The sequence below is a fragment of the Gekko japonicus genome, unplaced genomic scaffold, assembly GCF_001447785.1.
Source record: "Gekko japonicus isolate JY-2015 unplaced genomic scaffold, Gekko_japonicus_V1.1 scaffold31, whole genome shotgun sequence".
Taxonomy (NCBI): domain Eukaryota; kingdom Metazoa; phylum Chordata; class Lepidosauria; order Squamata; family Gekkonidae; genus Gekko; species Gekko japonicus.
In genome coordinates, this window is record NW_015161404.1 from 315,287 (window position 1) to 334,088 (window position 18,802).

Sequence of the window (18,802 nt, forward strand, 5' to 3'; positions counted from 1 at the left end):
ATGCAGGCAATGGCAAAAGGCCTCTGATTGTCCTTTCCTTGAAAACCCTAGGGGGCATCATGAGTCAGCTGCAACGTGATGGCACTTTCCACCACCATTTGGAAAAGTATGCACTACTTTATAGACACTCAAATGGAGATACAAATGGTGCAAAAGAATACAGTACCTCGGAAAGGCTTGAACTTGTTCTCTAGATCAAATTCTTGTCTTCCCAGCCGAGATAAGTCAATTCTCAAATCAGAACAAATGGCATATTCTTCTAGGGTTTTGCTGATCTGGTAGATTTTATCAGAAACAACATCTGGAGCTGGTCCTGAAAGACAAATCTTCAGTAAATACTCTATCTTTAGTAACTAAAGTATCCTAAAAAGAAAAACTGTTGGCAACATACATCTGGAGCATCCCTATAACCGGAGGTAACATACTTTAGAAGTGCTATAAAACACAATCAGCAACGCATTCAAAACCAGCCACAGAAGTCGCATTTTGTGACCTCTGACGTGCTTCCCAGTAAAATTCCTATAAACTCCACCATGCCAATTCTGGCTTCAAATGATCTGAAAAGACAAATTAAACCTGTTGGGGGTGGGGGAGATATCACCCTGAGCAATAGATTTTCTCCCTTGAGTATGGAGCTGAATTCTCTGCTTGAAGAAGAGAGAAGATGAAACGGAACTCTTTCAGTGCATTGAAAATGGGATAGAAGAGAGGTGGAATTACAAGTCACCATATACCTTTAGAATCATAGAGCCAGAAGCAGATACAACTCAATTCCATGAATCTTAGGACGAAAACAAATGTCCCACTACAGCAAGGGAGAACGATATACCTCTCTCATTTCAATGGGCTTAGAAGGCTGTAACTTTCCTTAGAATTGCACCATTACTGAAGCATATGCACATCCAAGCTCTGCTGAACCAGTTGGATGCTCCTTTTGATGAGACGGAAGCTGTACATCAAAACCCGGGACTACAGATTTTCACGCAATATTACTGCCCACAGCTACTGCAGGATTGAGGCTTAGGTTCCCGACCATTTCCTGCAAGACTTTCATCAAAACAGTACAATGTATGAAAATCTGGAAGACCTCCATGTAGGAAGAAAACGGGGCTTCATAATAGTAAGTTCCACAGGATATACAAGAGAAAAATACACTAACGTTTTATATCCGGCAACATTTTTTTTAAAAAGCAGCTGGCAACGTCCCAGGTCTTTGGAACAAAGAACACCTGTTGATTTCTCTGGGAAACAACCCAACAAAAGGAAGCTTAGAAAAAAAAGTCTCTCTTAAAATGCTTAAAAATATGCAAAGATGTCTTTTTGAAGCTTTTGATAGCCATAGAAAGTAGGCTATCGTAATCTAGTTGCTTTTGATTTCAATTTGTGGGATTTTTTTACACAAATCTGTTTGCAATGATATAGTGTGTCATTAAAAACTTACCTCCATTGGCAACATTAAACTTAACTCCAAATTCTCCTCCAGGTCCTCCAGGACTGTGACTAGCTGTCAGAATAATCCCACCAGCTGCTTTGATCTTTCGGATAACGCATGACACTGCAGGAGTGGACAAGATGCCATTCTGACCAATAACCAATCTTCCAATCTAGACAAATCAGACAAAGGTGGTGACTCAGATCATATTTGATTAATGCAATTTAGTGACCTTAATAAACAATCAAACTGGGAAAATGTTATAAAAAGAGTTTGATTCTCAACATAACTATACGGCTTGAAACCTAAGACCAACTAGTTGTTAAAACTATTTAATACAGAATATAGAGAAGATGTGCTTGAAGTGGTCAACAGCTTAAAATGCATCCATCCACAACAAAGACGGGAGACCTACCCGTAGAAAGGGACAGTACGCATGCACAGCCAATACATATTTATTCACAAAAATTGTACTCCAACCTTCTGCCCTCATCAGGGCCACCAAGGCAGTGAATGGATTAGAAACATGATAAAAACAAATCTTAAAAACTATTAAAACCAAACAAAAAATCATTAAAACAATTTAAGCCAAAGCTAAAATACACACACAACCCCCCCCCCATAAAAACAACAATTAAACATTGGGCAGGTAGAAGGTATCACTTTGGGTTTGGTTGAGTTTTTTTTATATTTTTCATATGTGTGTGTGCACCTGGAAGGCATCACTGAGGAAATGTCAGATGAAAAAAACAGTCTTCATCTGCTAACAGAAGATGGCAATAGATTAGTGTCCTGTCCCTGGGGAGAGAGTTCTGGAGTCTTGGTGCCACGACTGAGAAGGCCCTCTCCCATGTTGCCACTCCCCTAATCTCAGAAGGGCATTTGAAGTAGGGGCTCAGAAGATGACTATGCTGGTTCAGTAAGGTTTGTAAGGGCGTAGACCGGCCTTCAGGTATGCTGATCCCAAGCCATATAGAGCTTTAAAGGTCAACACATGCAGTTAGAATTGTGCCCGGGAAGAGACTGGGAACCATATGTACATATGCACCTAGATTTGCGTCAAGGTCACCTGCTTATTTGGAAGGCAATGAACTTGCAGGATGCATCTGTTGATGTTGGAGATTAGACATGTATCAGAACCTCTGAGCTAAAATCTCATATATTATCAAAAGGGCCACAAATCTAAAACTGTTTCTTAAGGGAAACCCTACCAAAAATATTGGCTAATACCCTACCAAAAATAAAATTAATAAAAATACAATCAGAATAATTTCTGTAATTATTTAAAAAGACAGACCTTTCAGAAAAAACTTTCATTGTTGATGCAGCTCTTCGTAAGATATATAAAATCTTGGTACAATTAAAACCTTGATATACCCTAGAGTTGGATTTGACTAGATTTCGAGCAAGAGAAACCTTTACCTTTACTATATGTAAGAAAAATTTGCTGTCAGCTACCCTTGTCACTGAAATAACTCTAACTAAAACTAGTATGAAAGAACTGATCCTATGCAACCAGCTATGTTGGTGCGACAATTAAGCCCATCACATTTTCAGATTTATAAAGGCACCTTAAGTACAAGCACAGGTAGTACCCAGCAGAAATCAGCAAATCCCCATGAAGATGCAAGAATCTAAAACATGTGGATTCAACTGTAAGTTTAGATCTTTAATTGGCAGGAGAGAGAAAACAGACAGCAACTGCCTTTCACTGTGGCCTTTCAGCTGGATCAAAGAGATGACAGATCGCTATGACCTGTAGCTGCCTCGAGTCAGATTTCTGTGTTAAAAATAAAAGCCAGGAGTACAGTGCATTTCAGAACACTTGGCCTGCAAGGGGTGCACTTGCCAAAAGTAGTGTGAATGGAGGCTGAGAAGGGTTCAAAATAGGAAGTCCCTCCCCATTTTTATAACATGACAACATTTCAGGATGCTGTTGCTTAATATTGACTTGACGTATGTATCATTAACGAAAGCCATATTTTCACAACTACTTGTCAGGCCTTTAGTGTACTATTCACTTTCTATATGCAAACTTAAAAGACAGCAAGTCATAAATTTAAATGTTTACACCCTCAGAAAATTCTTAGGGAACATTTCTGAAGAATGGGACATATTCCTACGGAATGCTAAAGAATCCTTATAAAGTCTATTTTCCTCCTTCAAATGCCAAGAGATCATAGGGGAAAAGTTATTTCCAGCTATCTTTTTCTTCTGGAAGAGATCCAAAAAGATATCCCTGGGATTCCTCTTATCACTGGCTGGTATGCACTGAAGACTTTGGAAACACAACAGTAATTCTGCAGAAGGAACAAGCAGGCTTGCTATGGTCTCAGTTTTTGTACTGATAAGCCACAGCATCATTTAAAAGCAAACAAGAGAGGTAAGGGCAAAACATTGCAGGAAGGGACAAAATCGGAAACGAGGGGAGGAAAGATAAGTGGGGGTAACAATCACTTTTTTAAAAAGTGAAGAGCAAAAAAAGAAAAAGAACACAAATCTGATGAAGTGAACTAGGTAATGTGGAAGGCCTTTGAGCATAAGACAGTTCACTCAAAAAACAACCAGAACTTGGACCGTGAAGGGGGGGGGGGTAGTTTGAAAGAAGGATTACCAACAGCCTGGAGGAAAAGTGGCATGTCCCTCTAACAGAGGCTTAATGAAATGACATTTACTAGGTGATGTTATATACCTCAATGCCATGAGGTTATATATCTCAGTTCCCCTGCCCATTCCTTCCAGGGTGTTGGCAACCCTCTTTGAAACGTACAGAGTTTAAATAGCGAACGATGCATAAGATTTGGTAGACAATTGAATTTGAGGAGTAGAAGATTTACAGTTTAATGTTGGTTTAAAACTGTCGCTAAATTGGAACTCTAATTAGTATTTATGATGATTAAGGTTCTTGCTGATAAAGCCCTAAATTGTAGAAACTTAACACAGGCATAAAGGGGAAAGAGAAGAAAGCATGTGATTCTGTGGTTTGGTCTCAACTATTTTATCACAGTTACTAGACTTTAGCTGACAGAGAAGGAGAGGTAAGTAAGAGTCTAGCAGTAACATAGAATAGAAGAATAGATTGGATTTATCCCCTACCCTTCACTCAGAGTCTCAGAGCGGCTTACAAACTCCTTTCCCTTCCCCTCCCCACAACAGACACCCTATGAGGTAGGTGGGGCTGAGAAAGCTCTTTCCAGAACTGTCCTTGAGAGAACAGTTCTGAAAGAACTACAGCTTGCCCAAGGTCATCCAGCAGCTGTAAGTGGAGGAATGGGGAATCAAACCCGGTTCTCCCAAATGAGAGTCCACACACTTAACCACTACACATCCCATTGACTTCACTGGATTTAGAACAGTATAACTGCTTGCTGTGATGGGGGTGATTCTGAATTGGATTTTCCCTCCATTGTTTTAGCAAACCCACATTGGAACAAAAATTCCCCTCTGCGTTGCATGCTACTTTCATTTCCTTGGATCATCAGATTTTATGGTACTCTCTGCATTGCATGCCTCCTTCACTTGCTTTGATCATCAGGTTCTATGGTACCTCCTGCAAAGATTTATGGCTGTTTTATGACCATCATGGGTGACTTTGCAGTCAGTATGGCATTGGCCCAGGTATCTGAATGTGATTTTGAGCTGCATCTTTTCCTCAGTTCAGAAAATGTAGAGAGTGAATGCCAGATGCAAAACCAGACAGGGATAGCCCAGGCTAGCCTGATTTCATCAGATCTTGGAAGGTAAGCAGGGTCCTTCCTAGTAAGTATTTAGATGGGAGATCACCAAGGAACACCAGGGTCGCTATGCAGGCAATAAAAAGCCATCTCTGAATGTCTCTTGCCTCAAAAACCCTAAGGGGCCACCATATGTTGGCTGTGACTTGACAACAAAACAAAAAAACCCCAAACAAATCTCAGTTTGGGATGGCATTGTGAAGCCCATAAAAGGCTGCTTAAATAGGGAACAGAGGAAACAATGAAGAAATATAATGGACAGAATTAGAGGTGGCTAACCAAGCATAACAGAAGAGGCCCTTGTCCCTAGGCTGAGAAACTCTGCGTGGATTATTGCAGACCTGGTTTTAGTCCACCCTTGTCTCTTGGTTTTTCCCTGCGGTTTGTAGTCTCCCCGCATAAGCCCAAATGATACCGCTCAGACTTGCCAACCGCTAAACTCATATAAAAGTCCTATCAAGCCCTATGTAACAGCATAAACAGCTGTTTATCAGGCAAAGAAAGACTAAGCATAAGAACAGATCATTCACTGGCTTTTTATTTCCATCCAACTAATTTTGACATTCAGTTTACCTTTGATTATGTAAAGGTGATTGTGTACACACATCCAAAACTGAAGCAAGATAACATGGTGTTACATCAGGATTAAAAAAAACCCAAGTAAACAGCTTTAAAATATGGTTCAGAGCAATGCCACTTCCAGTTCCAGAGACCTGATGTTTGATAAATTAATTTTGTTGCCTGATAAGAGGACAGAGATAAACACATATACCAATATACCAACCACCCTGCAACTTGGAAATTAAAAAAACTTGGAGCAAATAATCATCTTCAGTTTTAAGAGTCTTTAATGATATATTTATCATGTCTTCACGCTTCCAACAAACTGTATCTGATAAAACAATTAAAATTATACTCAGAATTGGTTTGCAGTGATTTTTATCCTTTTATGGTGTCTTTTTTTGTCTGTGAAGTAGCTTTTTGAAATCATGCCACTTGCCTCTAGACTATTATAATCTTGTCTTCACGCAGTGCTTGCTGCCAAATTGTACTAAAAGGGTGGTGAAAATACACGGAATTTCTTCACTGATTGCCATAGGTTGGTTAGTCTAATTGTTTACGTGTACATATTTCTTATGGCAAAACAATTTCTTGTGGTAGAAACACATCACATATTTACAGTGTTTTCGCCTCCTTCCTTTAAAATCATATTATAAAAATATTTAGAAAGACTGCCCTCCCCAGCAACAAATTTTGGCAATAGCATTTAAACAACATTCCATGTGTTTCAGCAAAAGGGCAACTGAATTAACTTTTAACAGCAAATACAAATAACAAGATGGTATCATTATATTTACAACTGACAGAAAGGAAAATAGTTTATAAGCTTGTTGGAGATCAGTGGCTAAAGAATTTGTGTGTAAGGACTTAACCAAGAAAAGTCAGGAAGACAGATTTAGAAATTAAGTACACACAGGGCTATTTTTGGGCAGGAACGCACAGGAACGGAGTTCCGGCTGGCTTCAGAGTTGGCCACACCCACTACAGCCAAAACCTCTGTGTGCATGGCTACAGAGGGAAGGCCTGGAGAGCGACACCCGCCCCTGCAACTCCAAGGCAGGTGGGCCAGGGGGGGCCCTGGAAGGATCTGTCCAAGGGCTGGCTTGCCCGGGCTCCTTGCAGGACAGATCCTTCCAAGGGAAGGCATGTGGTGTGGCCTAATATGCTAATGAGATGTGCTGTCTGGGGTGTGGCCTAATATGCTAATGTGTTTCTGCTGTTGGGTGTGGCCTGTTATGCTAATGAGTTCCTGCTGGGCTTTTTCTACAAAAAAAGCCCTGAGAATTACAAAAGTTAAAAAAGAGAAAATATTTTTACTCTATTAGCTATAGTTTAACTTTTCAGAACAGACCCAACATGCTTACAGAGCTTGCAGTGTATGGGTCAAGTCTGATACTAACTATACTGTATCTTATGTACTGGAAATGTCTTATTAGCAAACTTTTAGGCTTAACAAAGCCATGCAATTAATGTTACGCCATAGTAGAAACTTATTTAACTATTACAGTAGCTATTTATCTGCCAATATATATATTTTAAACAATGCAGGAAGACATTCCTTGAGCACCTGACAGGTCAAATTCTGTGTCCCTCTATACACTCTAGCACTTACCTGTGCTGGCACAGACTAGGTGGCTATGTCAGCCATGAAATACAGGCTGGATAACAACAAAAGCAGTACCATGCTGCACAAGAACAGCATAATTCATGAACAAATAAATAATTTCTTTATCCAGAAAAAGTTATTTAAAAAATCACGTTAAAACAAACAACAAAAACAGAACAAGATACTGTTTAAACCAGGGGTGTCGAACTCATTTGTTATGAGGTCCGGATTTGACATAAATGGACTTTGTTGGGCCAGGCCATGTGTGTCATAAAATGTTATGCCAGCTAGCGGAGATATAAACTTTATAAAGGACACAGACAAACACAACTGAAGATAACATAGCAGGCAGCAGTCATTTCCGGCAGGAGCGCACAGGAGCGGAGCTCTGACAGTAAAGAGCCCAGGGGGTGGGCACATGCAACAAGCCACCTGCTCCCAGCAGCCCTCAGTCAGAGCAAGAAGCAACCAGGTAAGTTGCAGAGGTCCCTCCGGTCCAAAACAATCCAGTGGCACCTTTAAGGCCAAGTTTTATTCAGGTATGTTTGTGATGTCTTTAAAAATAAAAGAAATTATTCTAAACATAGCATGTTCAATTAACAAACAGCTTTTCAAAGTTCATCTTCCACCTGCCCAGTAAAGCAGGATGCCCATTTCCATTGTCACATGTGCAGAACTGGTTGAAAGAAATAATGCCCAAGAGACCATGAAAGGGAGCACATTATTTAAATTTTTCCCTACCCTTAGCATATATAAAGGGGATTCTTAGAGCAAAAATGACACTAAACTCTCTTTATCCTCCAGTTAATTTTCCATAGACTGTCCCTCCTGTCACGAGTCTCATCCTGGTCACCAGGATTCCTTGTGTTAATTAAGCTCCCAAAACAGGAAACCTGTTGGGCAGCCTCTCTAGCAGGAGTGGAAATGAGCCAACAAATTTAAAAAACCTAACTGAGAGGGATAGGGTTTCTCCTCCAGGAGTGATCAGCTGATTGGCTTAGTGGGAAAAGAAAGGGGGTCTGATCACTGAAAAAATGATAAAACCTTGAAGTGAGAGTTGCATTTGCCTTTCCCAGGAGGAAGCAAGGAGAGAGGAGGTCCCTCGTGCTGGATAGGCCCATGTCAGGCTGATATGGCTCAAGATCTGTAAGCCAGTAACCAAGGGAACCAGTGTACTTGTGTTATGTTAGTTTTTTGTGTTGTTTTATGTTTTGCATGTTCGCATGTGTATGAAATCCTTCCATTGTCTTTATTTCTCCCCAGCAAGTAATTGCATCCAACTTCCATTTTTATTCTGTTTTCCCTGAATAAAATTTAAACCTGTTGTTTAAGAAAGTCTGCCATCCCCAGAATGCTCAGGTGTAAAAGGACTGGATTATATGTAGGCCAGTTATTAAGTGAATCAGAGAGAGAGAGAGAGAGGCCTGTCAGACTCTGCCTCAAACCTCAAAGTGACATGTGGTGGCAGCTGCCCAGTGAGTGTGTGTGGGTTATTGTTTAAGGGGTAAGCAATAGCCAAACAGGCCCCAGGGAGGCTGTGAAAGTAGGGGCCCCCACCTCTGGTTTCCCCACTGCTTTTCTTGAGGGGCCTGCTGTGACACCCCCACAGGTGTTTTCCTCATTAACTGGGCTATAATATCAGAACTGAGCTCAGCTGTGAAAAAAATACAGGAAGAGAGGTAGCAGACATGGGGAGGACTCCTCCTCGTAACAATCCTCTGGGCACCCCTTGTAACAATCAGGTCTGATCCCCCAATTGATATGTGACTGTGGAATACCCAAGTTTGAACAAACATCAGCCACTGCCACATGTTAGCTGAGCCTCAGTCTATGTCAAAGACAAGATCTACAGCCAGTTCTCCCAGATTTAAAGGCAGTCATCCATTTGTCAGACCACATACACTCTCATAAGAACATAAGAACATAAGAGACGCCAATGTTGGATCAGGCCAAAGGCCCATCCAGTCCAACACTCTGTGTCACACAGTGGCCAGAAATACCAGTGCCATCAGGAGGTCCAGCAGTGGGGCCAGGACATTAGAAGCCCTCCCACTGTTGACCCCCCCCAAGCACCAAGAAGACAGAGCATCACTTGCCCGAGAGCCCCTAGCTATACCTTGTGGCTAATAGCCACTGATGGACCTCTGCTCCAATAGACAATACACAAAAGCAGGGCTATTTTTGGGCAGGAACGCACAGGAACGGAGTTCCGGATGGCTCCTGAGTTGGCCACACCCAGCAGGAACGCATTAGTATAATAGGCCACACCCAACAGCAGAAACTCATTAGAATTGGCTACATTAGGGGTGTGTGGCCTAACATGCAAAGGTGTTACTGCTACAAAAAAAGCTCTGGGTTTTGACAACAAGGTAAACAGAATAAGAAGCAAAAGGTGGGTGTGGCTGGATGACCACACTTCTGGTAACACGGGTGTGTGGCCTAATATGCTAATGTGCTGTGCTGTCAAGGGTGTGGCCTAATATGCTAATGAGTGTCTGCTGTTGGGTGTGGCCTATTATGCTAATGCGTTCCTGCTGGGCTTTTTCTACAAAAAAAAGCCCTGCACAAAAGTATGCCTAAGGATTAGACAAATGCGCAAAAGGGTGTTGTGGGGAACTTCTAAACTTGTGTGTGTGTGGTAGCTGTCTGTTCCAGTTTCAGCTGACAAAACAAAAATCTCATAACTGACTGTATTATTTTAAGTATCCATAACTTTTAATTAACTGGGATCTACTGCTGTGACATTTATCTTAGCTAATAAATTCATTCAATATGACATGTAAGGATTACAAAGAGACAGAGGCAGTCCCTCCATAAAATTGGACCTGAGCTGTTTAGGGCCTTATAGGTCACATCTGCACACCTGGAATCATATTCAAGTAATTCATTGTCCAGATATTGCACCTTTTATAAAAAATATACTACCTTTGTTTTTAAGTCTCAACATAGTTACACTTTGGAAAATAAAAGTGATCCTGTTGGCAAAGTATAAACAAAACCACATCAACTACTTTAAAGGGCTGAAAAAATATACTGAATATTGTTATATTCCATTTATCACTTGGTACTTCATGTCTTAGGACAAACAAACAAAAAACTTCTAGCAAACAACTGCTATAATACATCAAAGGTAGCTTCTCCTGAAAAGTATTTTGCCAGAATAACATTTCAAGCATGACTACTCCTAGTTTCTGTGCATTTTTCATTTACCATGTTGCTTAATTTTTTTTGTATGTGAAAAATTCAGTTTCATAATCTCTGATATGATTCAGTCCATTAAGCTTTACTATCATGTAAATAAGTAGATAATGTCAAGCCCTGCCCCGTCTTTGCTTTCTGATCCTCAACACAGCCACCATCAGAACTGAGTGGCAAAATGTAATGAAGCAGAAACAACACATGAGCAGAACAAGAACAAGCTAGATATGGAAAGGAAAATTCTGAAAATTACAAATTCTTACATCTAATAGCCAAATATTGGTTCCATGAAGATTTGGTGTAGTGGTTAAGTGTGCAGACTCTAATCTGGGAGAACCGGGTTTGATTCCCCACTCCTCCGCTTGCACCTGCTGATGTGACCTTGGGTCAGTCGCAAGCTCTGGCACAGCTGTCCTTGAAAAAGAGCAGTTTGTGTCAGAGCTCTCTCAGCCCCACCCACCTCACAGGGTGTCTGTTGTGGGGAGGGGAAGGGAAAGGAGTTTGTAAGCCGCTCTGAGGCTCCAAGTGAAGGGCGGGGTATAAATCCAATCTCTTCTCTTCTTCTTCTTCTTCTTAAATAATACATATAACAGTGCCACCCGAGGGTCAGGAAAACCCAAGGTTTGCAGACAAATCCCACTTGTTAAAAAAATTGGGTGAACCCCCCCCAAAAAAACATTAAGGACAATGTCTGTGCATTCATGGGGGTCTGCACATATACAGACATCAATTTAAAAAAACAACAATTTGTCATGGCAACCCAAGATGCCACACAAAACTGTCGTGGCCACAGCAAAAAGGCAAAGCTAAGGCCAGCTCCCGTTTCCCTCTTCCACCCACTTCCTTCTCCCTCTTATATGTAGGGCAAGATTGGAGAGGTGAAGGGGAGAGGATAGGTGTGGGCGAGAAGAGCAGGCAGGCATAGAGAGGAAAGAGCAAAGAAGCAGCAACAAAGACCAAAGGAGTTGGGGTACAGATGGGATTTCTCTTCCCCTGAGAGTCCTCATGGGTCTCCTTTCGGTCAAATCTACAATTATGACAGCATCAAACAAGAAAATATTGGTCAATTCTGTAACAGCAGGATAGGCCCCATTTGTGAAGTGTATCAGTACTCATAAAACCCATGCCTCACCATGAATTGTTTACAGGCTGGGTGACTTTCTTATTCGACAAGTCAAGGCAGTTCCTTTTAGAGGAGCGGCAGTTTTACTGGTCCAGCTTGTAATATGGAGGTTCTCCACTTAGCACTGTCTTGACCCACTTGCATCTGGCGTTAAGAAACAGTGTGGTGTGAATAAAACGCCAACGATCTAATATAAGAAGAAATGAAGGGCTAAATAAGAGAAGGGGACAGGGAAGTGATCTGTTGATCCCAGGGTCAAGAACACTGTGTGGGTCAGCAGTGACAGCTCATCATATCCCAGGCTCTCAGTGTTCCAAACATAAAGTCCAGGGAAAAATAAAGCTTTCCCATCTTTCTCTGTTTCTCCAAAGCATTGTCAAGATCTCACTGGTTTCCAGCCCAGCCTTCTCATTATAACATGGCAGCCCTATGTAAAACTTCATGGACAAGGTCCATTCAACATGGGCATTCTTCCTGTGAGATTTTGTTTGTTCTACTTGCACCTTCCTCTGCAACAGACTGTCTCCCATACTTACTTCAGTTTGTTCCTATTCAAACAGATTGTCATCCTAGAAACTGAAACCAGATGTACATTAATCAACCAAGAAGAAGAGGAGGAGGAGGAGGAGGAGATTGGATTTATATCCTGCCCTTCACTCAGAGGGGTTTACAAACTCCTTTCCCTTCCCCTCCCCACAACAGACACCCTGTGAGGTAGGTAGGGCTGAGAGAGCTCTTTCCAGAACTCTTTCAAGAACAGCTCTGACAGAACTACAGCTTGCCCAAGGTCATCCAGCAGCTGCAAGTGGAGGAGTGGGGATTCAAACCCGGTTCTCCCAGATTAGAGTCTGCACACTTAACCACTACACCAAATACAGTTGCCAATGTTTGATCCAGGTGGGTCGAGGATTCTGGAATGAGAAGAATTATTATTGGGACTCTGGCTGTAAGGAACCGGCTGGTACAGCTGAGGTCACTGGGAACAAGGTCTGGCAGAGGGTCAACAAGTCACTGGGAAGGTGGGATGTATGAGACAGTGGAAGCCAATCACTCAGAATCTTAATCAGTGCAAAGGGGGAAAGGATGCTACTTTAATATTTTACTGTGGTAGTTTGATTTGCCTACAGGAATGTATCACAGATGCTTCCCAGCCATCGTGCTTTATTTTAACTAAGTGTCAAGGCATAATAAAATTCTTAAACTGGTTTGTGGCAGAGAGAAAAAACATGCAACATACTTTAATCAAAATAGGGGGACCAAGTTCTTTAGATTTTACTTTCTAAAATGTTCATTCCCAAGATACACATCAACAAATCCGGTTTCTTGTTTTTATTAGCTGTCATTTCTCCATCCAGAACAAGATAATGAATCGGCCAAAGTACTGCAGTCTAAAGATATCAGACACCATCTGAGTGGAACGCACTTTGCAGCCAGCAATACGTATTTCCTTTCCAATGCACACTTGTTTCCAGACTATTACATTAATTTGTTTTGGAATCCAAGCACAGGTTCAGATGAATTTGATATTCCCACACACAAAATACAGTCTCTAGAAAGGTTATGAGATGGAATCCAGCCTTGGGTGCTTCTTGAAGGAACACTAAATAAATAAATATAAATAAATGAAAAACCATGATAAATATGTACTTAGCATATGAATCTGTTTGCCTGCCTTGTGCTCTTGAATTGCTTTTTGGATGAGGGTGGGGGAGAGAGGGACTATCAGAAAAAGGGAGATAGAAGTGACAGTGTTAGGAACTTACAATGTTTCATGAGAGACAAAGCTCCCAAATACTCATTGCTTCTAAGAAATCATGGGGATATGCATCCAGAAATGTAGCCGATGGCATAACTTTACAACCTATATGATAGAATAAACGAATTCCGTGACTGAGGCTAATAAATTACAGTGTATGGTCACAGGAATACTGTGGATAAGGGGTGTAAAATATGCAAATCTGGGGCAATGTAGAAGAAGACAAATCAAATTAAACCCAATGAACTATCCATTCCAACCAATCAAGGTATGTCAACATAGTAGCTAAAGAAAAGGAGTGAACAGGAATACCATGTCAGCATGTGAGAGTAAAAGAACAACTATATAGTAGATTTACAGTGCCATCCTATGTAGAGTTACTCCAGTCTAAACCCATTGATTTTACCTCTGCATATGGCTGCAGTGCTAGTGGATACAGTGAGTAAAATTATAATTAAAATAATAAAGCATATGGAACAAGTAGTGAGAAGAAATGAGAGGGATTAAAAGATATAACTGCCACCTCTCCTTATGGAGAAGTTTCATTTTTCTCACACATGTCCTGGCTTTGTTGGTGAATGAACTGGATTTATACTTAATATTGGAACATTTCAACCTATGCTCTGCTAGCAGAATACCTATCTTTTTTCTTAGCAACTGTTCTTGCTCATGCAGAGGTTGTACAATAATTGAATATGAAACAATAAGATATACAGAGATTCTGATATCCAAATATTATTTTAACATTATCTTGTAGATGCTGAAGGGATATTCACATTTTGGAGATAGTGGGGTGGATCCAACCATCCTCCAAGTAGCCTTCCCCTAACGTTAATTACTCTTCCTACCATGGAATAGAATGTTAATTTAATGAGTTTGAAAAAGGCCCCTTGGATTGGAGAAAGGCTGAAAACCTGAGCCAGAAGGAAATGTGGGGCGTGAATATGTAATAAAAAATAAAATTAATATAAACTTTGCTCAGTGGAAGAGGAGTATAGGGGTAGGATCCAACACAATGCCTCTAAAACATCTACCTTGGAACTTTGTGTTGAGACATGCATACAAGTCCATTAAATATATACAACAAAATATTTAGCAGATCATGCCAATCAGCATTCCGAAGGAAGCAGCTTGTTCATACCACTTGACATGTTGTCTAGTCCACTGTCATACCTGCTCTATCATATTAGCATAAAATAAGTTTGTTTGGGAATTCAAGTAAGCCACAGAGTGATGGCTCTGCTGTAGGCTAGTTATCAAAAGCCTTGATCCATGAGGTGGGAAGTAATAGGTGTGGCCAAATACAGTTGTTTAATTTGATTCCAATTATTGCTGTCAATTATTTTTAAACATATTTTTATTACCACTGTAATTGGTCTAATCTGACTTTCGGACTTTTTGAGCTTTGTTTCACTGTATTTTTTCCATTTTCAGAGCTATGATGTTTGGAAACCACACTGAGAATTGTTATTGAGAATGTGATACATAAATATATTAGGTCAATAATGTGCACGACAGATGGTACTTGATGAGTGGGTGGGATAAAGGTATAACATAGGACACATCAGGGATCAGCTTAAACAAAAGTTGCATGTACACATAAGATGAGCTAGCAGAGTTCAAATACCAGGTCAGCCAAAAAGAGTATTGGGTGACCTTGGACTAACCACAATCTCTCAGCCACCTGCCTCACAGGGTTGTTGTGAGGATAGAACGAAGTAGAGGAGAAACATATGTGGTTCCTAAACTGGTTGGAGGAGGGTCAACTTTTTTTTAAGAACCATTTAAAATTTAAAACCCACAGCACTTTCGCTCGACTCACAGTTCCATCCTAAACACAGTTAACTCTTCTAAGCCCACTGCCGAAGTAGAGGAGAAACATGTGTGGTTCCTAAACTTGTTGGAGGAGGGTAAAAAAATTTTTTTAAGAACTAAAACCACAGCACTTTCGCTCGACTCACAGTCCCATCCTGAACACAGTTAACTCTTCTAAGCCCACTGCCTTCAATGGGCTGTTTAGGATTGCACTGCTGTTCCAAGTTATTAACTGTCACCAGTTAATAACTTGGATTAGACACACCCACACCCGGTCCACCTCACCTACCCCACCCTGAATCAGAGCCACGGTCAACTCGACCCCTCCGCGAGGGGGCCGCTCGACGCGCCGGCAGTGCCGCCCTTACCCCGTTGGCCGCCGCCATCTGCACCACCACCTCGATGGCCGTCTTGCTGAAGTACCTGCCGTCGCTGCCCACCACCATGGTGCAGCCCTGGCGGTCGCGCAGGTCAATGGATGAGAGCACGCTCTGGATGAAGTTGGGCAGATAGTTCCTCTGGCTCTCGAAGACCGCCGTGGGCCTCCTCAGCCCCCCGCCGCCCGTCGGCCTCTGGTCCTCGTACGGGACGGTCTGCACGGTGAGCACCGGGATAGGACTCCCCTCCATGGCGCGGCGGCTTCTCCCCGCGCGCCTCGAGCCCCGGCCTTGCCCACCCTTCCCCTCACGAAGACGCGGACGACTGCTCCGAGAGCCTCGCGCCGGAGGTCAGAGGGGCGAAAGCCGAGCCCCACCCCGCGCTCACGGGAGCCGCCCGGGAGCTCCAGTCCCCCGGCGCCTCTCTTTCCCGCCCAGCTGGGAAGCCGCGGCTTCTAAGGGCTCTACATCACGCCCATATTGTCGCCGGAGGAAAGGGGCCGAGGGGAAAGGGCGGTTTTCTGCTGCTGGGGAGCCTCGGCAGCAGCTGCTCTCTTGCTGGCCTCGCGACAATGCTCTGCGGAGCAACCCGCCTGCCCTTTTTGAACAAGGACGCAGGGGGGGCTACCAAACCTTCATGGCCACGGCCCAGCGGCAGCCTCCCCCCCTCGGCCAATAATAACCCTGGAAAGAGAAGCCGAGGATTGTTGTCTGCTGCCAGAGATGTAACTGGAAGCTGAGGGTCTGTGTGTGTTCAAACACATTTGTTCCAGGGGATCATGTACTGTCAGGTCTCCAGCTTTATATTTTGTACAAAACTGCCCAGCCCTTTCTAGAGCTTTACAGGCAGCCTGCTGGGATTGCCGCTTGGATAAACTGAGAGGTTTCCTAAGGTGTTGTAACTGCAAAGGAGCACACATTCAGGGGGGGCTGCAGGGAGAGGTATCCTTTTCTCCACCACCACTCAAAGTATTTGTAACTAAAAATCTGATCGGACCTGACCAGTGTTCCCTCTAAGCTGAGTTAGTGTGAGCTAGCTCACAGCTTTTTAGCCTACGGCTCACACATTTTTGTGTTAGTTCAGGAAGGATGGCTCCAGAGCAAACTAATTTATGCAGTAGCCTAATCGCTCACTCACAACTTTAATGCTAGTAGCTCACAAAGGAGAATTTTTGCTCACAAGACTCCACAGCTTAGAGGGAGCATTGGACCTGACCTGCTCATACCATTAAGGTAAAACAAGAGAACAAAAACCGTATTTGTGATTTTTCAAGAGGAGTAAATATGCCCCATTCCACAACTGCAGGATGAATAGGAGACTTGTGACATCTCAGCTACTAACAAAATGTTATTCCAGCATAAACTTTCATGCACAATATTCCACATCTGAGTGCTTTTCCTGTGATTCTGACTTTATTTCATTTTAGCTCATTTTAGCTTTTATGTCAGCTTGGCACCCAGCTCGGCATTTTAAAATAAAAGTATTCTAAAAATGAAGGTTTGTTCCTGTTTAAAATGCAAATGAGTTTTTTTAAAAGTTATAATATGGAAATTTTGCCAGATCAACAGAGGCCCTCATAACATTTGAAGTGTTGCCATTGCCCTTTTTTATCAGAAGATTGCAGAGGTGATTGGAGACAAGGACACCTATAATGATGGGAAATGGGGGGATGAATGAGGAGGTCTTGGTGACATAAAGAACATTGCAAGGTCTGCTTCTGCTGAGGAAGAAGCATTTCAGTGAATTCAGAGTTCCTCAGTGAATTCTTATACTTGAATGAGATAGCAAAACAGGAGCCCTGCAGAAAACATTTTGATGCTTTAAAAATAACGAATAGATCATTAAGTGATGACATTCAGGAGATTTTAAAAGCTTGCATACTCTCAGAATGTGGAGTTGGTCCAAAGAGTGAAGTTATCTCATCTAATTGCAGCTCACTTCACAGCCTAGTTTTGCTAAAACGTTTGGTCTGAAGCTAATCTGCAATCCAATCTCATGCATATAGATTCAGGTGGGTCTGTTGGTCTGAAGCAGTAGAACAAAGTTTGAGTCCAGTGGTACCTTAAGACCAACAAAGTTTAATTCTAAGTATAAGCTTTTGTGTGCATGCACACTTCTTCAGATACATTGAAACAGTTTTCTTCAAGCCTTACATATGGGGGGGGGTAGTTGCCAGGAAGAACTAGTTAGAGTCAAGATGCATAAGATACTCTAACTATATGTGCACCATTTTTCCAATTGACCTTCTTCCCCAAGCTGCAATCAACACTGAGGAAAAGAAGACAAGCAAAAACAGCTCATCCGTCACCACAGCTTCTCTTTGGTGTCAAAAATACATAGAAAGATCCAGTTATGCATCTCTGGTGTACGTTGGCTCTCAGTTTTAGGGTTTGTAAGAGGACAGTTTGCACCCTGAAGGCCAATTATAAGCTATGGAAACTTAAAATATTTCTTCCTTGCACTGTTACTGCTTAACAGGAAATCATGTTCATTTATATTATTTATTTATATTTATTATTTTTATTTATTTATTTATCTCATTGATACTTTGTCTTTATCCTCAGTGGGAACCCAAAGTGACTTACATAATTGTCCTCTCCTCCATTTTATCCTCACAACACAACCATGTGATATAGATGAGGCTGAGAGTCTATGTCTGGCCCATGGTCACTAAGCAAGCCTCCATGGCAGAGTGGGGATTTAAACCTGGGTCTGCCATATCCTAGTTTTTCACTCTAACTACTATACTGCACTGGCTATTTGGATTTTATCTCCATTCTGTATAATATGTATTTAATATAGCTAAATCCTGCTCTCCTACTAATGGTTGTTGCCACCTTTCACCTACCCTCACACACATCATCTTCAAGTAAATAAAAATAAAAGTTTATTCTAGACTTCTCACATTTCTCTGTATTGAAGGGTGCATGTGGCAGAGTCATAGTTCACCCAGGTCCCTGCAGGAATGTATAAATCAGAACACTATGGCCTAATACTGACAGATTCACACAGTATATTTAGGGATTTTTTAATCATGTTTGAATTCCATTTTTCCTCTGAGGAATTCATGGTTGGGTGCCAGACATTATCCCATTTTTTTCTTCATTACCAGCCCTATGAGAATGACCAAGATTGGGTAGCCACGTTAGTCTGTCTGTATCAGTAGAAAAGAGCAAGATTCCATTAGCACCTTAAAGAC

The 18,802-nt window shown here is 41.8% G+C and overlaps 1 protein-coding gene across 1 annotated transcript in view; it reads right to left on the reverse strand.

The window, feature by feature from the left end:
* Positions 1–16,300, reverse strand: part of PGM5 (phosphoglucomutase 5) — a 68,097-nt gene extending 51,797 nt beyond the window's left edge. The window contains exons 1-3 of the mRNA XM_015426096.1: positions 15,594–16,300; positions 1,442–1,604; positions 167–313 (exon numbers count right to left, since the gene is read on the reverse strand). Coding sequence (XP_015281582.1) covers positions 167–313; positions 1,442–1,604; positions 15,594–15,854 — 571 coding nt within the window. The 5' untranslated portion in view covers positions 15,855–16,300. The remainder of the gene's footprint in view (positions 1–166; positions 314–1,441; positions 1,605–15,593) is intronic.
* Between the last annotated feature and the right edge of the window lie 2,502 nt (positions 16,301–18,802).